The sequence below is a fragment of the Pollicipes pollicipes genome, unplaced genomic scaffold (genome assembly GCF_011947565.3).
Source record: "Pollicipes pollicipes isolate AB1234 unplaced genomic scaffold, Ppol_2.1 Scaffold_6686;HRSCAF=7923_pilon_pilon_pilon, whole genome shotgun sequence".
NCBI classification, from domain to species: Eukaryota; Metazoa; Arthropoda; class Thecostraca; order Pollicipedomorpha; family Pollicipedidae; genus Pollicipes; species Pollicipes pollicipes.
In genome coordinates, this window is record NW_023596921.1 from 24,558,146 (window position 1) to 24,580,227 (window position 22,082).

Below are 22,082 nucleotides of genomic sequence, written 5' to 3' on the forward strand. Positions count from 1 at the left end.
AGCACCGTATGTGATAGAATGAGCCCAACTGATAACCGTTTGTGTATATTGCTCTAGACAACACAATTTCTCCATTTAGTTAACATTATTGTAGGTATGTTGTTTGATTTCGTCGTCGTACATTGATTAAGAGCCAATTGAACGGCTATTACATCTAGAAATCGTGCTCCCGAACAGCAGATGTGAACGACTCAACAATTATATTTTGCTTAGCAATGGTCGCCACGTGGCCAATGGAATGGCAGGACTTGAATGACGCTGTTGCAGCGTCATGGATGCATGGATGACCTTGAAATAGTCTCCCCGAAGCGTCTGCACGTCTTCACGGGCGTGTAGCTCAGGAGCTAGAATGGTTTAGGTCTGAAGAAGGAGAGAGCTGTGAACTGCACGGAATGTTTTTCAAGATGAATATTTCAGTTTAATGCCTCAGTACAAATTAGGAGCACTCCCTTTAAGGCAGCACCACACAACCAAAGACTGACTTTTAACTCATCCAAAAGCTTTGGGAAATCGACGTTTATTGCTGTTGATCTTTTGTCCATTGACTTTTCCAACTATATTTTTTTATTATCAACTGTTGTCCTTGTCGACTTTGGTCGTCCGACTATTTGTTCGACTGCGTCCGTACTTTGCTCCAAACAGACATGTGGCCGACTCAAACTTTCGAGAATCAGTTCACTATAAACTATTTACCCTTGTTGATCGGTTTAGATCTGAGTCAAATAATGGTTTTGTCTTGTGCGAATGGGTTCGTTGTTAGTTTACATCACATTCAGTGGCTCTGTTTCAATGCACATAATGATTTCGCAGTGTGCGAATCGATTCAGTATTCATTCATCCCTCACTCCCATTTTACCTGCTGATTTGAATGTGTTTCAATAGATAAATCATCATTTAGATAAACTATGACTCACAAAGTCGTGCTTCAGGTGGTGACACATATTGCGATCCGGAATTGATGAAAGCTAGCCAAGAACCAATCTAGGCAAAAGGCAAGCACAGATCTCTAACCCGGTCATTTATCTCAAACGCCAATGTTAATTTACAAAAAGAACAACCTGAATCAGTCGCAAGCTATTCCATTTCGGCTTAAAACAAACAAATGATATGGTCCCTCCATGCTTCACCTCACCTTGATCTGGTTACCTGGTACGTAAGTGACAACTGGCAAGCAACCCCGGCCATCTGGGTATGTCATCTAGACATGGGTAGGCAGCGCGGTAATGCGAATACCTATTAAGCCGTAGAACTGTACCCATTCGGCTGTTAGTGGATGTGGTCATATGGTGATAAGGGGAAACTGCAATGCGTGTAAAGATGACTTGATATGTAAAGGTTGTGTTAGTACTTAAGTCAGGCCACAGGTGAGCTGTTGTGCACCTGTGGTGTGCAGTTTTTCGGTTTTTACAGTCGCATGCGTCCCAGACGCATTCATACCTTGAGCATATCACCGTTGTTTGGAATGTTGAGGATCCACGTACCACGCCAACGATGCGTGGCTGGCAAAATCACATCTCGTCCTTTGCGCAACTCTGTACTGCATGGACATCCGTGTTTTATTGCCATGATAAATCATATGAACGAGCCGAATGTAAGGAACATCCGGTATTCTGAATAAATGGGTTGGGTGCTGCAGATAAAGATATTGAGCACCGCAAGTCACCGGATCGCCCAGCGAAAATATCATGTGAACACGCCTAGAGCGTAACGCCATTACGCTATTTCTTTTACCAAATACCTCATTATTTATTTATGTGCTGTCCGCGGATCTAACCTGATGCGCCTCACAGTGCTTCACTGGATCCGGACTAGCGCTCTGGTGCGCTTCTCAGTGCTTCCCTGGATCCGGACTATCGCTCTGGCTCGCGTCGTGCGGGGCCGCTGAAGGCGCTCGTCTTTCTTTACGACACGACGCATCGTACCATCGCGATGGTGTCATTGGATCCAAATCCGATGAATCATCATTGCAGACCTCTACAGAGATCCTCAGCAAAGGTGGTGGGTGTAGCTCTCCCTTCCAACGTCATCGTGGAACACCTCCCAACGTGACGCTGACAGCAGACAGAAGTGGCATGTCAAACCAAGCATGCGCAGCAGACATCAATGCATTTTGAGGTAACATGGAACTCATTAGTTAATCAAACGGAGGGAAACTGTCAACACTCATCTAGGTGCAATGAAATCAAACGTCACAGGATTGTACTTTTCTGGACAGAAGAGCAACATGTTTGCGACGTCTTTGTCCAAGGACAGTCCAAAGCGGACATTGCCGTTTTCGAATGTGATGGACCAAACGTAAGGAGGGGCTCACAGCTGGGTCTGCTGTTTGTTCGAAATGTGACAACAACCGCTGGTTCATCAGCCCGCGTGTCAGTTGTATGCCAACAGACTCAATCTCGGAGAAATGGGCTTGCAGTTGGACAGTGCAGCCATCAGCACTGAGCCAGCAAGAAGTCGTTGTCTGGACCGGTCGAACTCTGCTAGTTTTCGGGCAGCAGGCCACCCCAGGGAACATTAACAAAATACTCGTTAAGGTCTTTGCCAGTCTTGGCCTAGCAGGAACCGAAGACATCTCTACGGGCTGGCACTCGGTGTGCAAGCAGGCAGTCTGCCCTCAAATCACTGGAGGCAAGATCGGTCAGCTATGAAGCAATCATGGCAGCGGGCTGGCGCCGCTGCATTGCGGCTTACACATCAGCTGCATGGCGTTTCTACGTATCCTTTGACCAGACATAATAAATTCTGCTCAAGGTCATAGATTACATTGTCCAGCACTATATACCAATCAGGTGTTGCATCAAACAGCACTGGAGGTGTCGATCTGGTCCACCTGGCGTCACACATGGCGTTCGCCCGCTGAAGCGATGCGCTCCGGGCTAGCTACAGCGGCGGGGCAAGTGATGCCGCGAAACAACGGTCGGCGCTGGCCGGAAATCCTGCTGTTGCCGACGTTGGCACACACAGACAAAGGAAGAAGCGAGTCAAAGCTATCCATCACATGGAGTATCACCATTATCAGCAGCCCTGAGATGGCGGGTGGAGGTCTGCCCGGTCCGCCTCCCGCAATAGGTCTGCCCGGTCCACCTTCCCTAATGAGGAGGTCTGTCCGGTCGCCCCCCCCCCCCTACCCCACAAGTGAACACACATACTACCACCTACTCGGAACTCATAAACTGGATGGTGAGATGGTTAACAAATTTATTAAATATCTTTAACGGCGGCCTCGTGGGATGCCGTAGATTTGTGTTTGCCACATTTTGGTCGGCATTGAACACCGTCATCTCGTTATTCTGCGTGTGCCTGCAACACGATGGCACATAGTTTGATTACAGACAACTTAATGATAGCTCATGTGCTTACGTGTTTCACGCAATTAACTGCTTGCCAATAATTGCTCCCCAATGCTAACGGTAAGCGCATTCCAGTTCATTTTGGGTATCTAAAAATCGGATGTAAGAATGACCATACCTGGATTATTCCGGCGTAACCTGGCAGAGCCTGTTCACCTCTTCCGCCCATTCAGCCAGACGAAGAGAGGTTGTCGTCCATGGAAGACTGATGCCGACCTTGTTGGCTTGCGTCAATGATTTGTTAACCTGAATGCTTACGAGCCTGGAATTTTGTTAATTTTCAGAGCTTATTTGTAATCGGGCACTGATCGGCAAGGTCTTGTTTTTTCTTCTGATATGTTGTCCGCAGTCGTCACTGGAGCCGATGAAGTCAGCTGACGTATGCCGAAAGGGTGCTCGGACAGCTGAGCGGAAATGCGACCGCGTTCAGAGCATCCGTCAAACTTGAGTCGATACTGGATACATCGTTATGCTGTGCCAGGAATCGAGTCAAGTGACTAGTGCAGATAGTCGCCGGTCAGCATTTCCGACTGTGCGCCAACAGTTTCGTTGTTACAGGGAATCGTGACAGCCCCAATTATGCGGAGCCTCCTGTGAAGCATGCCATTTGATATGCCGTTTTTAGGAATTCCAGACGTTTACTTCTTCGTAAATGAAGAAGAGTGTGTGATATCTTCGACGGCTTCTGTGACAACCTTTCCGTGGCAAGGCATCCCGCCATATACGAGGATTACCAACACCATTGGTGGAACTTTTCGAAATGATTGAGTGGCGCATTGAAGTAAGTCAATTACAATCATTATTTCGTGATCGGCTCCATGTTTTCGGCAACGTCGAATGCAGTGGAGTCTTTTTCTTATATTTGCTCTACCGTAAATCTCTCAGATCAGTGCTTGATAAACCACCTAACTCACTGCAACAATGCGTACTTAATGGTGAGCGCGGCCCAAAATATCGAGTGCTCTCAATAAATCATTACTTCGCATTACAACGTCGTTTGAACAGCACCTCCCGCTATATTGAAGGCCGTTGACTCGACATGATAATTAGCAACTCATGGTCCATTATGTCCATGTCCATTCCGACTCAAACACGTTTGCAGGTCAAGACTTCGGGTTTCCAGGCTAGGACTTCCAGCTTTGCCAGCCCAGTGTCCAGATCTCGGGCAGTCATGCCAGTATGGAGATTTCGCCGTAATTACGTGCACTGTGTTGCATTTACGAGTGAAACTGATGCTTCCAGTGAAAAGCACTGTTTCAACATATGTGTTGGGTCACAATATAGCAATATTAGCGCGGAAGTGCTGGCTGCAGAGCTAGAAAAGGGAAGTTTTCAAATGGAGTGAAATGGATTGCGAACCGCCAATGCGCTTCTGGGAGCGATAGTTGTCGGCATCGTAATGCAACGCTTTGCACACCAGGCAATGTTGACCAGCATGTGATTGATATGTACGACGACAAATGCGTGCTCAGATTTGGAGAAAGGGTGTGTGAGGGAACACAGCCTAAGTCAGGAACAAGGGGAAAAAGAAGGCACAAGCCTATGCCAGCGCTCTGGTTCTATGGACGGAAAAGGTAGTGAAATAACCGCGCGTGTGAGGCTGACAGAAGGTTGTGTTTGGACGGAGGCTCCGAAGATGCGAGTAAGGAGTTCATATTATCTGAAACATGAAGGCCTTAAATGCAATGTTGCGCTCCGTCCACACCTCTGTGCAGCAGCACCTTAACAGCATTTTAAAGAAATATGCCAGAGGCAAATCCAGCAGCAAAAACAGGTGTGCGGGATTGCAGCACATGGAGGCAGTGCACAGGGCCCCGCTGTTGGTGGCCCACTGTCGGGCCCGTCAGCTGGCGGCCGCACGGAGGCGCTGGACACGGCCCGCTGTTGGTGGCCCACTGTCGAGGCCCGTCAGCTGGCGGCCGCACGGAGGCGCTGGACACGGCCCGCTGTTGGTGGCCCACTGTCGAGGCCCGTCAGCTGGTGGCCGCACGGAGGCACTGGACAAGGTCCGCTGTTGGTGACCCACTGTCGAGGCCCGTCAGCTGGTGGCCGCACGGAGGCACTGGACAAGGTCCGCTGTTGGTGGCCCACTGTCGAGGCCCGTCAGCTGGTGGCCGCACGGAGGCACTGGGCAGGGTCCGCTGTTGGTGGCCCGCTGTCGGGGCCCGTCAGCTGGTGGCCGCACGGAGGCACTGGGCACGGCCCGCTGTTGGTGGCCCACTGTCGAGGCCCGTCAGCTGGCGGCCACACGGAGGCACTGGACAGGGCCCGCTGTTGGTGGCCCGCTGTCGGGCCCCGTCAGCTGGCAGCTGTGGCAATGGACCATACTTCAGGCACGTATCCCTCTACTTCTTTCCTTTGGAAAGCTGGACACATCCATGCCACTCACCTACGTATGCTGCTTGGGCACCGCACCTCACTTACAGCGCATAGCAGTATTGTAGCCGACAATATTAGCTGTTTCTGATATGGCCTACTCTTTTCCCACTCAGAAGATAGGTACCCTGGCTACGTATGTCGAAATTTTGGCTCATACCTATCTATATTTCTCACAAAAAAGCAAAAGACTATCCCAATGGCCACTTACATGCTTCATCATCTACCCGCTTCGCTATTGTTTGCGACCAACCCGTGTCGCACCTCCCAACGGGGGTTTGGTTTCTTATTCGGTTGGGAGGGGTTGTAGGGGCCATAATCAAAGAGAGCCCCGTTTTGGCTATTTAGATTGTAGGTTGCGCCATTTTCATTGCTCAGCTGCCCAACGACATAAGACATCGATCTGAATACCATTACCTAGCGATCTGCGTTGGTTCCGTCCAGTTGGATTGAAGGGGTTTTACTGAATATAAAGTGAAGATAACCGGACGTCATGAAGGTAAGTATCATATACGATGAAGACGCACAATGAAGACAATAAATACATGAAGATTACTGGTTATGATGAAAAAATGTTTTCAAGTGTTTTTCCTCCGGTCGCTACCGTATCAGGTACTGTTGGCCTTTTCCTTTTTAGAGATGCAGATATTGTGGAGAGCAATCAAATGCCGTCTGATTTTTCAACATCGGTCCAGCAGTTCCCGAGATCTCATGAAAGAAGGGAGGAATCCGCCACCCCTTCGCCCGGAATGGGGGCAACGGGGACCCGCCCGGAATACCGTTGTGTTCAATGAAGCTATATATGAGAGAAGCCGGCTGAGATGAAAGCTCGATGCCGCTCCAGCTACTCTGTATGGGTGCTTAAGGGCCTATGAAGTCAATATCACTCGGTGATGGAGACACGAGGACATGAATGGGGGACGCGTGGGAGCGGCGGCGGGAGCCCGGGCAGTGGCTCAGTGTCGCCAGGGAGGAGTCATCAGCGGGGGGGGGGGACGCGTGGGAGCGGCGGCGGGAGCCCGGGCAGTGGCTCAGTGTCGCCAGGGAGGAGTCATCAGCGGGGGGGGGACGCGTGGGAGCGGCGGCGGGAGCCCGGGCAGTGGCTCAGTGTCGCCAGGGAGGAGTCATCAGCAGGGGGGGGGGGGGGGGGGGGGACGCGTGGTAGCGGCAGCGGGAGCCAGGCCAGTGGCTCAGTGTCGCCAGGGAGGAGTCATCAGCGGGGGGGGGGGGACGCGTGGGAGCGGCAGCGGGAGCCAGGCCAGTGGCTCAGTGTCGCCAGGGAGGAGTCACCAGCGGGGGGGGGGGGGGACGCGTGGGAGCGGCAGCGGGAGCCAGGCCAGTGGCTCAGTGTCGCCGGGGAGGAGTCATCAGCAGGGGGGGGGGGGGGGAGACGCGTGGGAGCGGCGGCGGGAGCCAGGCCAGTGGCTCAGTGTCGCCAGGGAGGAGTCATCAGCGGGCGACGCCTCGTCAGCGCAGCGAGACAATAGGGCCGAGACGGCGCCGTGTCGTCGGCTCTCTCCTATGCCGCCTCCCGCGGGCGGTAATTGGTCCCGGCTGATTAATTGCGGCCATTAGTCGCTCGGACGGCCGGCGCCCGCTGCGCCGTGACACTGCGCGTCGCGTCGGCGCCGACGCCGCGACCGACGAGGCCCAGACGCCGCCGGCACTCTGCTAGGCCACACCGCCGCTCACAGCCGGCGACGCAGCCAGGCTGCCCGGGTCTTGTCCAGCGATCGCGCCGGAAAAATGAGCCGGTAAAGAAGCTGCCTGTTGTTTGCACCGGGCAAATTACTGGGTTTAGCGTGATCGCCTTACCGACAGTTATGGTACCACGTCTAAGAGACATTAGCTTTCCGGCCCCCTGGAGTACCAAACAGGCTGAGCTGCGCTGCTGCGCGTAAAGCGCGCTGTTGTCGGCGCCGTCAGCGGTCGGGGGTCGGGGGTCGTCAGCGATCGGGGGGTCGGGGGGGTCGTCAGCGGTCGGGGGGGTCGGGGGTCGGGGGGTCCTCAGCGGTCGGGGGGGGGGGGGAGATCGTCAGCGGTCGGGGGTCGGGAGCCCCGTTTGATGTGAAACAGAGCCCGGCTGCTGCGATCCGACCTTTTTCTTTCGTTTTGCTGGGACTTGCGGAGTAAGGTGGAATCCTCTGATGGTATGGTCCAAAGTCAGTCAGTTGTAAGGTAAACCTGATGCCACTTATATGCTCTCACGCTGATTGTTTTGCTGTCCACTGATGGGAGTGAAATGCCATTTTGGCCAATGTTTTCGTGTTGTGGTTTGTCTTTTCTTCCCAAATCGATTCACCGCGTTCTGAGCACATGGATTCATGCGTCGGTGCATGCGTGGACGTTTATCAATGAAGCGGTATGCACATATTGTATATTGACAAAGTTTATTGCAAATTTTCCTTCCGAGTGATAAACATCACCGCGTATCCGTAGAACCCAATGATTTGCCGCCAAAGCTATCGACGGTAAATTGCGAAGACCATAATTGCAATGTTTCAACCTGCCGCTCGTCCGTCCAAAGTTGATATCTCTGCCAATGCACCATGGAACCCAATCACGCGCCAAAGTTTAGCCCGTTTAGGTCGAAGTTGATAATGTGTCATGAACTCGTTACCCGGGCGTAATGACCTTAATACGACCAATTGTGGGATGCACCATCGTCGATGCCGACGACGCGGTGGTTCATCGCGGGCGACAACACATCCCGGGCCTGGCACGCCCTGCCGATGGCTTCCTACCGACTGATGGGGCGGGGCGTCGCGAGTGGCCAGCGTGCCGTCCCGGTAAAATGTCACCACTCGCCGCCTAGAAGCAGCGAGCTGCGCCCACCTGCTACCGAAACAATCACCATCGGCACATCGATCCGGTGAAACATTGATACGGAGTTCGCGGCGGCCCCGTGCCGGCCGACGGTGTGGCAAGGAGCTGACCGGCAGTGTGATGCAGAGCCGGCCGGTACCTTGATACAGAGCTCACTATTGCCCGGGGCCGGTCGGCAGTGTGATGCAGAGCCGGCTGGTAGCTTGATACAGAGCTCGCGGATGCCCGGTGCCGATCGGCAGTGTGATACGGAGCTGACTAGTAGCTTGATGCATAGCCCGTTGTAGCCTGGTGCCGGCCGACGGTGTGCAAGGAGCTGACCGGCAGTGTGATACAGAGCCGGCCGGTACCTTGATACAGAGCTCACTGTGGCCCGGTGCCGGTCGGCAGTGCGATGCAGAGCCGGCTGGTAGCTTGATACAGAGCTCGTTGTGGCCTGGTGCCGGTCGGCAGTGTGATACAGAGCCCACCGGTAGCTTGATACAGAGCTCACTGTGACCCGGTGCCGGTCGGCAGTGTGATACAGAGCCCACCGGTAGCTTGATACAGAGCTCACTGTGGCCCGGTGCCGGTCGGCAGTGTGATGCAGAGCCGGCTGGTAGCTTGATACAGAGCCCGTTGTGGCCTGGTGCCGGTCGGCAGTGTGATACAGAGCCCACCGGTAGCTTGATACAGAGCTCACTGTGACCCGGTGCCTGTCGGCAGTGTGATACAGAGCCGGCCGGTAGCTTGATACAGAGCTCACTGTGGCCCGGTGCCGGTCGGCAGTGTGATACAGAGCCCACCGGTAGCTTGATACAGAGCTCACTGTGGCCCGGTGCCGGTCGGCAGTGTGATGCAGAGCCGGCTGGTAGCTTGATACAGAGCCCGTTGTGGCCTGGTGCCGGTCGGCAGTGTGATACAGAGCCCACCGGTAGCTTGATACAGAGCTCACTGTGACCCGGTGCCTGTCGGCAGTGTGATACAGAGCCGGCCGGTAGCTTGATACAGAGCTCGCTGTGGCCCGGTGCCGGCTGACGATGTGGTAAGGAGCTGACCGGCACGGGACCGCTCGCGGCGGCCCCGTGCTGCGGTGCAGCCCGCAGGTCGGCAGCGGTGCAGTCTGCCGATCGGCAGCGGTGCAGCCCGCAGGTCGGCAGCGGTGCAGTCTGCCGATCGGCAGCGGTGCAGCCCGCAGGCCGGCAGCGGTGCAGCCCGCAGGTCGGCAGCGGTGTCATTTCGGCCCGGTCGGCTTGAGTCAGCCCAGTCTAGACCGTCAGCAGTTTGTGGCTCCAGGCTGAGCCGTTGGGTCGATCCCAGCATATTTTATATGATGCATTTTATCTTTATTTGCCGATGCACGCACTAAGACAGTGACTTTTCTGGTGCCCATCGAAATGCACATAAGTATGCATGTAAAGGTGGCGGGTGGGCAAGATGTGACAGAGAGAGGATAAGAATGAAGACGGGATGTAGGGTGGTACAGGAAGGGCTTACGACAAGTATGGGGAAGGGATGTAACAACCAGGAGCTTGTCAGTGAGTGATGCGCCAAGTTCGACTGACCAAGGGATAAAGTTTTAGTATAAAGGGAGATGAGAAGCCGGTGATAATGCAAAAAACAAAACACAGTCGGGCCTGTGCTAGATCAACAGCTGACTCCGTGACCTCTCTCCGAGTAATGGAGCCCGCTGCAACGGAGACCTCGTCCGGTCAACGATCGACTTTCACGGGTGCCGTACCAGGTCACCGGTCGGCTGTCACGGTTGCCGTACCAGGTCACCGGTCGGCTGCGACGGGAGCCGATCAGTTCACCGGTCGGCTGCGACGGGAGCCGATCAGGTCACCGTCGGCTGTCACGGGTGCCGTACCAGGTCACCGATCAATTGTCGCGGGTGCCGTGCCAGGTCACCGTCGGCTGTCACGGGTGCCGTACCAGGTCACCGATCAATTGTCGCGGGTGCCGTGCCAGGTCACCGTCGGCTGTCACGGGTGCCGTACCAGGTCACCGATCAACTGTCGCGGGCGCCGTGCCAGGTCACCGATCAACTGTCGCGGGTGCCGTGCCAGGTCACCGATCAACTGTCACGGGTGCCGTACCAGGTCACCGATCAACTGTCACGGGTGCCGCACCAGGTCACCGATCGGCTGTCACGGGTGTCGTTCCAGGTCACCGTCGGCTGCGACGGGAGCCGATGAGGTCACTGGTCGGCTGTGGCGGATGCCGTGTGAGGTCAGCGGTCCACTGTGATAGATATGTGTCAGGTCAGCGGTCCACTGTGACAGATATGTGTCAGGTCAGCGGTCCACTATGACAGATATGTGTCAGTTCAGCGGTCCACTGTGACAGATATGTGTCAGTTCAGCGGTCCACTGTGACAGATATGTGTCAGGTCAGCGGTCCACTGTGACCGGCACCGTACTAGGTCGGCGCTTGGCTGTACTGGATATCGTGTCAAGTCAGAGGTTGACTTGGTGCATGCATAGTTCTGTGTATCCAGTTACAGGTGCTCAGTGACACCGATGCACGATAATCCTGCTTGTGGTGGGACCAAAGCCCTTAGTTGTAGTGTTGACAAGCTTACATCGTGCAGAAAACAGAGCTTCACTGCTGTTGAGACTACTATTTCGGGAGGGTAGAGAAAATCACAGCACAAATGGAAACTTTGGTTGTGTTGTGACATAACCAACCACGCCCGGATATCCGAGTTGGAGTGCTCACCGGACGAATTCGCGGGAACCCTTGGGCACGCCCTTGGATGAATAGATGTAGTTGCTGCCACTATCAAGGTTGTCTGATAAAGGTTCACCATGACATGAACACTGGTAAGCAGGACCTCGGAGCCATTGGGTGACATGACAACCAGTTATTTGGGCCATTGATATCGAAACAGCCCGGGATAAAGACATTTGCTTCATTTGCATGATGTTCCGCTCCAGCTTTGTTGAGCCTCCATGACTAATTGTCGGGCACTCAACGCGAGGCTCTTTCCGCAGCCGATACTTGTATCAAACGTTAGCTACATTAGATAATCACCGCACAAGATCTTGTTTTCTGTGAGGCGCAACCGTGCACAGCCCGGAGAGGAACTCAGTGACCATAGCTGCACGGGTAATGGACATTAAGTGCAAGTTCTCCAGCTTTCAGCACGCGAAGCTCGTCAAAAATGTCCCGCTGGTGGGGTAGTCGTTTGGGCAGTTTGAGCACGTTAAGAAGTCGTTTTCATGGAGCCTGAAGGACATGGAGGGCTTGCCATTTTCACCATGGTCTGCCAGTTATTTGGGTTATGGGATCTGGCGACAGCATATATCCTTGCAGCATCATAGACTGAACTGAACACTGAGCATCGCTGCTTTGATTCCCTGGCACGTTTGCGTACACACTAGCCCCGCAACGGGCTGATGTGGCACGGAGGAGCTGACGATAACGGGGGGCGACAGTCCACGAGCTTCTTTTTTACCACAAAAATTATGTCAGGATGTCAGGCCCTCTCCATACTGTCCTTGTGTCGTTCACTTGTTCCAGCAATCATAGAGGATAGCCCTGGCCACGTGTCCCGTTCCTTGGCAACTAACTCAGCATTGCCAGCCCGTTCTCTGGTGCAACTTTGCTCAGATCATTTCTCAACTGTCACTTCCCATGGCACTGCGTTTCTGGTTAGGCTGTTGATCCCATTGTTTTTAAGGTATTATTGTTTAGAATTGGTGTGTTCCTGGTGGTTCTCGTGAACAGAGAATATAATGAAGCACTTGGAGCTGCCAGGCTCATATCACCTCCAGTCCTTCACTGCATCCGCCGTCTTCGGACCGCCAATGCCGTATTGATCCGATCGCCCATGGCCCATCTCTTCGCCGACGAGCGGCTCCATGGCGATCAACTGCACGTGGCAGCCGTGCGTCGAGTACAGTCGGCGAATTTCGAGCCGCCGCGCCCAGTTACGCAGTATGTATTTAGCAGGGGCTCTAATGGCGTCATCTATCACCAGCAGCGGTGGGCCTTATCATATTCAGATGCTGGTCCGACCGGGGCACACGGGCCAGATTTATGGCGCCGACTCCGCTTCCAGCTCCGAGCTTCAGCCGTCGGAGAAGGTCGGTAACCCAATTCGAGCTCGAGTTAGACTGGTGAGATGGGGGTGGGGGAGGGGGAGGCACCACACCTCGCTACGGTCGCTTCGCCGCATACGTGATGAGCGCGAGGCGGCCACGACAAACAGTGTGCCGGCTCACCTGCGTCGCTCAGTCTCGTAGAGGTTTAAGTCCGGGCGTGATGTGTTGTGGGCCAGGCCATCACTCACCTGATGTGCCCGGAAATGTTCATCACATAAGTCTTGGTCTTTCATATGAATGTGGCGGGCCGCTGGCATTCATACATTCATTCATTCTCGCATGGCGCCAAGAGGGCTTTCCTTTGTGCCCGAGGCGCGGCAGCTGGCGGACTAGCTCGTCGCACCCGCGTACGCCAGTGCAGCAGATCACGATTATGCTGATGAGGGGAATGGGGTGCGAGCAAAGCCATCGTGGCAGCACTTGACCCCAGCGTGATGAGACAAGAGGATTACAGAAGCGCGCTGTTTAGTGGCGAAGCTTCGCTTGGGGATGAGCACGGTAAAAAGTATGCCAAACAGCCGCGCAAAACGTCCGTGGAAGGTAGGCTGCCGACATAAGCAGGATTCGTCAGCGCATGAAGGCATAAGTGGGTGCGTTTGATCGAGAAAGTGACACTCCACATAATCACAACACTCAATGTTTCGCGGCAAATGTGACCTCCCCCAAGTGGCGCTCTCAGCCTGCATCGATCCAGTCGTCCAGCCCGTGTAATCCAGCCGTTGTCGGTGTGCCAGCGGTGTCGGCGCCTGCTGACCTTGTAGGTCACCTCGTGGGACAGTCGGCGGGCCCGGCGCTCGGCCGGTGCCCATCCGTCTTGGTGGCGGACGGCGGCGGCGTCGGCCGGTCTGTGGCGCGCCGGGGCTGGCCAGCATCCCCCGCCGTCCCCGCGCCGATCGGCCGGCCTGTGGCGCGCCGGGGCTGCCCAGCATCCTCCGCCGCCCCCGCGCTGATCGGCCGGCCTGTGGCGCGCCGGGGCTGGTCAGCATCCCCCGCCGCCCCCGCGCCGATCGGCCGGCCGCCGTGTGATGGATCGCCGGCCGCACCTCAGCGCCGCGGCCGCCCATGACGGAGTGCTGACCACACGCTGCTGACGTCAGTGCTGCCATATCTCACGGTTGGCTGCCACCGAAGACTGGCTCCGCCGCGGCTGTCTGAGACCGGGCCACACCGGCGGGAACAGAGCAGGGTGCCGTGGAGCAGGGCATCGTGGGTCACAACATCGCTGAAACACTGCCCGTCCGACGATGAACCTCCCACGGGGACAGCTGTGGATTTATGCGAGTTTAAATGACGTTAACGATGACGGAAGCGAGTAACTAGATCTATGGTGTAGGTGAAGTTGGCTTAAAGGGGAGCCAAAACCCGTGTCCGTAGTTCGCCGCGAGCTATCGTTCTTAAGTGTCAGATCAACGCCGTACCGCTTTGCCCCGAGACACAGTAAGTTATGGCTGCTCTGATGGGGCAGCCCCAGGACGGCAACCGGGCTCCTCATAGTCACGCGAGCAACCCCTGGTAGACGGAGTGCAGACTCTGAGAGGTATGGGCTGTCAGGGGGGCAGTGTTTAAACTGCGCGTCCAGATAACCTGAGATACGGGCTTCGATTCCCCGCGGTGCTCATCCTTCCTGCCATGGTGAAAGGCAAGTAGTGTCATGAAGGCTCAGCAGCTGAGTGCGTCGTGAACATCCAGTGGTAATAACAACACGCGTGATGTTATCCAGTTTGACTCCACGGGCTTGGATGAATCCATGAGTCCATGCGTAGAAGTGAGGGTCTGTGTAAGATGTTGATGGATCGTCAGGTGGGGTATTCAAGAAATAATACGCAACGCTACTTCTCGCGTTTTTTTTTTGTTTGTTTGCTTTTTGTTTTTGGTCATGTATAGCTCCATTCACCCTATTTCCGCACTCGCCAATGTAAAACAGTGAGTTTAGGCACTACCTTTCTCCAAACATTTCCATGATTTAGAACTGAAGTGCTGGATGAATCAAAACGGCAAGGAAATGGTTGGGTATGACTGATTAGGGATGTGCAGGGGTTGGTATGGCCATAAGCCCAAGGGCGACGGTTGGATAAGATAAGATAAATTGGGGTTTACCAGCAGTGCAGTGGTTAAGCTGTGCGTCTGTGGAGCCAGAGGTGCAGTTTGATTGTCGCGGCCCCATCCTCCGTGCCATGGAGAGGGGCGCGCATGGTAAGGTCCAAATAAAGGAATTTTTACCAGTGAATGCATTTAGCGGCTGTCTCCTCAAATCTCGGAGTTGATTCTGGAATGAGTCAATTTACGGCGAGTCAGAGCGAAATGGATCATTAAAAAAATGCACGAGTCAGAGTTGGAAATGAGGCAACCGTATTGCCAACGAATAATTGATGCGTCGATTCGGACAGAACTGCAAATAATAAAAGAAATGATCTCCTGGCGGTTCCCTGTGGCAAGGCCGGCAAATGAACCCCGCATGTTTTTATCTTCTGTCACTGAAGTTCATATTCAATGCGTGCTATTTGTAGCCCACGGAGCGGCGCGTATGCGGTGCGCATGCTTGCCCGTTACCAACGGAATCGGCTCCTCAGAATAGGCCCGGAACCATGCCACATCATCCTGAATCGGTAACGGAGTCTATCGCAAGGTAGGTTCAGCTGCTGGGGGTCAGAGAAGGAATCAACCCAACGCGCCGCAAGTCAAACGAGTCAGGCCCGATCGAAGGGGGCAAACGCGCACGCTGACGCGGTGTCCAGCACCGAGGTCTCGGATCGTTGTAATGCGTCCAATGTGAGCTAGTACCTGGGACTTTGATTTAGGCTCTGGACGTCGGATCAGACGGGCATTTTTCAAAGAGACCCACGCCTTGTTCGTGGGTTCGTGAGACCCATGAGACCCATGCGTGGCTCTGGTCACTGGCACTATGTCCGAGACTGTCTCGCGCCACGGCGTACTTGGCTGCGCCTCCGATGCCGTCGCGTGCCCCCTTGGCACTCGCAAGGGCACCGCGAAGAGTGCCGGGTGGTGTCACACGCTGTGAAGAATGCCGGGTGGTGTCACATGCTGGGAAGAGTGCTGAGTGGTGTCACACGCTGGGAAGCTACACTCAGTTTTACTCTACACGGCGCTGCGTACCGCGAACGGAATAATCTCTAAACAGCAGTTACTTATGTGCGGATAGCTGGCATCAGCAGTTCTAGAAGCCGTGCGCCATGACAGTATTCTACTTCTGCGCCGAATGTTAAGAATTTCGAGCGAATGCTTGCACATGTTCTACGGCCTACAGCCTCCCTCGTTGAACTCGTCCGGTTTAAAACCACCCTCGTAGTAACATTTTTCCGGGAGATAGTTCTGCCAGGTAAGTGGTCTTTGGAATGAGTGGTTCATAGAAATGCAATGCGGAGCCTTGAACCCCTGGTGACCGACACCGATGCCGTCTGTGCTGGGTGCTGCATCACTGCCAGCGTTGCGTGCCTTCCCAGCCGCCACCACAGCCGTATTTCTTCGCATGCAAATTTGTGTGGGCGCAAAGCTCTGTAAATGCACAAGTTTGCTAGGACGAACCTTCTAAACGCAAATGCACAGTTCCATGTACACTTCCTGTTTGGCTGCATCGCGACAGCCTAAGATCGCTTAGCCTTAACTGGGCGCGTTTGAGAGGCTCTGCACATTCCGCGTGGAGGACTTAAGACTCGGCCAGCAGCCTGAGTAGCTCACCGGCTTATTGCGCTGCTGTCGGGCTCGGCTGCAGCACATTCTCACCATTACCGGCCGGAATATCTCTTTCGGAGGCGCATGCCAAAGTGTCAGTCCGGCGCCTCAGGTGTTGTCCCTCAGCCGGCATCTCAGCGCACTTATTGTTGGCGAAACCGCAACAGTCTTCAATTGGCTCTAACTGGTAACCGATCGGGGTACTTTTACATTTGCTTTTTACTTTTACTGGACGGGATACACCTTGCAAGATTCGAGGAGAAAACCGCCATATCGCCAAAACCACCTTTGTGATAACTTCTCAGCAGGTCGAAGTCTTGCTTTAGAAGGGCTGTCTCCACCAGGCCCAGTACATAAATCTCATCCGATTGGCGGGCATATCACTTTCAGTATAAATAAAATAGCTTCGTCCTTCATCATTGCCTCTGCTCTCAAAATCTCACATTTCATGCAAATGACTGCATACGCGAAACAAATGCGATGTGGAAAAAGCTGTGAGCAAAAAAGGTTATACGAAGCCAAGTGCGATACGGAGAATCGCCCATACGAAGGAATGCGAAACAAAAAAGGCGCACGCCAAGAAGTGCGATTTGAAGACGTGTGTTTGCGAAGAAATACGACACGAAGAAATACGGTACAAATAAATGCAATAAGACGGACGGAGAATGCGAAGGAATACGTGTACCAAGAAACGCGTGTTCGAAGAACTGGTACGTAGGAAAGAGATAAAAAACCTGCCTGCGTGGCTACAACTAGATGACTGCACGTCATGCTTTAAGAGACACCCACTAAATTGCCCCGATTTTGCCCATCAGTCACAGTGCTGGCAACGCACGAAAGACCTTAATCCAAGCTTGCGACCAGCCGCCCTCACCTTTTAAGGTCTGACACCAGTCCCGTCTACCAGAGAGACTTCCACTGACGGATACATCCGGTCGATACCGGTGGTGTTCCGCCAAGCGGCCCCGCCGCACCCCGCTGGGTTCGCGCTCCTATAACTGTGTCGTACCCCGCCCTCCACTGATCCTGTGCCTTCAGTGACCGTAGCAATCCTGCTGGCCTGGCGTCTCAGTGACCAGAGCAATCCTACTGGATTGGTGTCTGCAACGACCGTAGCAATCCTGCTGGCCTGGCGTCTCAGTGACCGTGGCAATCCCGCTGGGCTGGGGTCTCCAGTGACCAGAGCAATCCTGCTGGATTGGCGTCTGCAACGACCGTGACAATCCTGCTGGCCTGGCGTCTGCAACGACCGTGACAATCCTGCTGGCCTGGCGTCTCAGTGACCGTGGCAATCCTGCGGGGCTGGCTCCTCAGTGACCGTGGCAATCCCGCTGGGCTGGGGTCTCCAGTGACCAGAGCAATCCTACTGGATTGGTGTCTGCAACGACCGTAGCAATCCTGCTGGCCTGGCGTCTCAGTGACCGTGGCAATCCTGCGGGGCTGGCTCCTCTAGTGACCGGAGCAGCCGTGCTGGACAGGTACCTCCACTTACCGTGTCGCAATGGCGTGCCTTCCAGCCGTGCCGTACCCCGAACCGTTCCACACCGTGCTGGTCTGGTGTCCGCAGGGGCTGTCCTGCGTCCGCTTCTATGCTGGTGCAGCGGTCACGCCCGCGTGGTCCTGCGCCTCAGTAACAGCCGTCCCCTCTGTTCACAGTTGTTTTGCAGAGCTACCGTGTTACGGCGCGAGACGGCCGGGCCCCTCCGGGACAGAGCGCTCTGCTCACCTGCCACGTGCCGGACCACGTGCGCGCCACGGTCCAGATCACCTCTTGGAGTGTCAATGGGGCGCTCAACGTCTACCCAACGCTGATGGGAGGTAGGTTTTGCCCTTGGAGCCAGGATGGCCACGTAAAAAAACTCACAGATGCTGCATTGCATCAAATTTGGCCGCAAACATGGGCCCTGTAAAAGATAAAGCACATCTACCCTACGCCGACTTGATACCCAATACTTGTTTCAGGCAGTTAGCATACACAACATTACCATGTGGTGATAATGACGCGCCGTTGCCTACGTCGGATGATGATAGCCTTGCTGCTGTCCGGTGCTTGGCCGCACCTGGCCCGGAATGGTTCAGCACTCACTTCTGGCGTTGTCATGCAAAATATGCATGTCGAACCCCTGTAACTACCGGCCACTGTAACAAACTGCTAGCTGCATTTGGCGCCAGTGGCCCAGCTCTCCCAGCCCGCAGTTAGTGGAGGTGGTTAATAACATTATTCCAGCGGATCGCACAGATAGTGCTTAATTACTACAGGGGATTTCGCCAGCTCGTAACTGCGAGATCCCTGTGAGGTCTCTGAGCAGTTAAGCAGTGGGGCGTGCCATGTCTTTGATCACAGGCAACCCAGCGTTTTTTTTTCTGACAGGCGGAACGATGCGAACTTAACTTATTCGGGACGGCTTTGGATATGTCATCTAGCACGCCGCTAAAATTTATAAAATTATTTTGCTTACTTCGGAGACGAATGAGTCACTCTATTGCTTAATTTTATATTGTGGTGCATCTCTGTTTTAGCATGCTCTGGTCGACAGATCCTTTGGCCCGAGTTTACTAGCGTCCTGTTTGAATTGCCTTTTGCTACCTTTTGTACTCTTCACGCACTAAAAGATCCGCGATACGAATAGTTAACTGAATATTTTCTACTTCTGTTAAGAACATCGTCGACCTAGCAGTTTTATAGCGACAGAGCACATCGCACCAAACAAAGCTAATCCAGTGGGATAATGGGAGACGTACTCGCCTCCACCCTCAACATCGAGCCGCCTGCCCTTGTTTTTCCACTACAGGACGCTTTATGGCGGACGGGCCGGTTTTTAGGGACGCAATTCCGTGCGGAAACTGGAGCGCAGCCGCCAATTGCCGCTCGGTTACTGTGGGCGCCGCGGCGGCGGTGCCAGCTTCCGCCGACACCACCAGTCTGCCGACTTTGATGCCACTGTCGGGGCTTGGGCGGTGAGTCGACTCAGCTCGGCTGGCCTCCCCCCCGGGACGAAACAATATCAGAAGCCGGCAACTCGGCCGCCGCCGCCGCCGGCGCCGACTGCGACAAACACGGCGAGCGGCGTCCGGACGGCGCGCGCGTGCCCGGCGTGCGGGACCGCCAGCGAGACGGATTGGTTAAGCCTTGGGCGAGCGGCCACGGCCACGGCCGCCGCGGCTGACCCCACGTGGGAAATGGGCCGGAAAAATCCGACCGATGTGTCCCGAGCTCGCGGAGAATATACAGTCTGTACGCGGCCGCTCTGCGGCCGCCCATCGTGGCCTGGCACAGTTCAAACGGCGCCGGAAGAAGGAAGGAAGGCGCCAAGGAAAAGGAAGTGGTGTCGCTGTTCAGGACACAGCTCACACGGTGCTGTAGGCGTCGTGGCGTTTCAATGGTGTTCTGGCTTATCTCAATCCAGGGGTGTCACTTTTTTAATGGGTTGGGGGGTGGGCTGAGTCGATAAAGTTTACCTAACCTATCTGCAATTCTTCATTTCACCCCGGGTTCCGTCCAGTTTAATTTGCGCTCCAGATGTGACAGCTAAAAAAGGTTGTTTAATATTAAGTCCGTTCCAAGATTAATGGAACGGACCGAAGCGCGCTAATAACACGCTCGGGTGGGGGGTCAAATTAACCCACTCGAAGGTTTTTTCAGGTTGGTTTCCGAACTGCGCGGCACAGCCGCGCCAAAGGATGCATAGCTGCAGGCAATTGAACAGTGGGTCATTTGGTATTAACAATTTAGATGTATCTTGTAAGGTTGCTGACCAACAGCAGCTCCAAGACAGGCCACGGATTCTGCGGAGTCAATTTCTAGGGAATCGTTCGATCTGATGTAACAACGGAGAGTTGTTGCATCGCGGTTGCACCATACATCGCTGAGGTGCTTTCTTAGTCAACGCAACATTTAAATGAACTAATCCCATTGACCTAAGGTCAGTTTCGAAGGTCAGACCACAGTCAAAGCCAATCCGCTTTTTTGCTCTTGGGCTTGCTGTATGAGGTAGTGTCTGGTGCTCATTTCGAATTTATTGATAACAAGAACCGCATTATACATCTTCCATGCACTTCTCAGGGGTCCGAATAGGTCACTGCCCCAGAATGACCCGGATCAACATTTTGTTTTTAGGAACATATTGTGTTAGAAAAACTCACTGAACACACACTTGTAATTCCTGATTTCTCTGACCAGCCCCTCCCTCTCCTCGGGCGGGGCATCTGACCGTTCGGGTGAACCGCCCGCTGGCTACTACAAAATGTCGGACCGCCACCGGCCTCCTATAACACTGCTTAGCATCGAAGAAAATCTACTGCTAACTGAAAATCCCCAACATCCTCCCCGCCTTTGGATTGACACGGCAATGCTTAACAAACAAGGCACTGCGTTACACAAAACTTGGCCCGGCGGAGAAGGGGGGGGGGGGGGGAGTGGTGAACGGCTTCAATGATCGTTACACAGTTCCAAGTCTCACAGCCGCTTGACTGCCCGGGTCCTCAGCTGGCCCCCTTTAGTTCGGACCTCAGCTGACCTAGTGACACCGTCCCTGCCTGAGTACAGCTTGGTGACTACCCCGATCACCCACTTCATCCTAGGGGCTTGGTCCTCCCTGATCAGGACCACTGACCCCAGCCTCAGCTTACCGTGGGACCTGAACTCGCGGACCGACGGAGGGAGGGTCCGCAGATACTTATTCCTCCACACGGACCAGAATCGGTTCAGCCGTCTCTCCCGCACAGGAGCTCTGTCGGACAGCATCTTACTGCTCACGGACTCTGCATCCTCCAGCACCCTGGCTTGGAAGCTGGCGCCACGTCCCGCCAGGAAATGACTGGGCGTCAGCGGGTTCTCGCTGTCCACCGAGTCAGTCACCTGCGTCAGCGGTCGCGAGTTGACACATGACTCCACCTCCATCAGCACAGTCTCCAACTCTACTCGAGTGAGACATCTGGTGCCCAGCGACTTTCGCAGTCCTACCTTTACAGAGCGCACCAGTCGCTCCCACCAGCCGCCCCACCACGGTGAACGCCGCACGATAAACTTCCACTGAGGAGCCAGATGTCCGAAGTATCGGGTCATCATCACGTCAGCTCCCAAGAACGTCCGTGCGTTATCTGAGCACATCACGGACGGGAGACCTCTCCTGGCCGCGAACCGTCTGTCTGGTCGTCCTGCGACAACGACCCCGTCAACTTGAGGTGCACCGCGCGCGTCACAGCATAAGTGAAAAGGCACACGTATAGCTTCTGGCGGGGACAGTCCAGAGCGAAAACCGGCCACGCGAAATCCACACCAGTGACCACGAACGATGGGGCTCGCGTCACCCTGTCGCGCGGCAGCGGTGCTGCCGGCTCGTTGCAGGCTTGAGCGTCCTGCCTCTAACATCTTGCACAGAGACGCTTTACTCGCTTTGCGAGGCAACGTAAGCCCACAACTCAGCACGCTGCTCGGACTGCAGTCATGAGCGTCGACACACCGCAGTGGCTCATGAGCCGATGCTGGTCCCGAACCAACAACTCAGCGACCCGGCCCTTCGGAAGCAGAACCGGGTGCCGCTCCTCATGCGATAGCTCAGACTGCTGCAGTCTACCCTTGATTCTCAGGCGCCCATCCTCACCTATGAACGGAGTCAGCCTGTACGAGCTGGAACTCCTCGGAAGCTCCTTGCCCTCCTGCAACGCTCTCAGCTCTGCTGCGAACGCCTGTCGCTGCTCCTCTCTCAGGAGCACGTGCTGGGCTGACACGATCTCGTCGGAAGACAGGTCA

General features: G+C 54.7%; 1 protein-coding gene across 1 annotated transcript in view; it reads left to right on the forward strand.

Moving 5' to 3' along the window:
* LOC119108094 (Down syndrome cell adhesion molecule-like protein Dscam2) overlaps nt 1-22,082 on the forward strand; it is a 223,129-nt gene that overhangs the window by 129,278 nt on the left and 71,769 nt on the right. Inside the window, exon 4 of the mRNA XM_037231671.1 lies at nt 17,987-18,148. Within this exon, the coding sequence (XP_037087566.1) occupies nt 17,987-18,148 (162 nt within the window). The remainder of the gene's footprint in view (nt 1-17,986; nt 18,149-22,082) is intronic.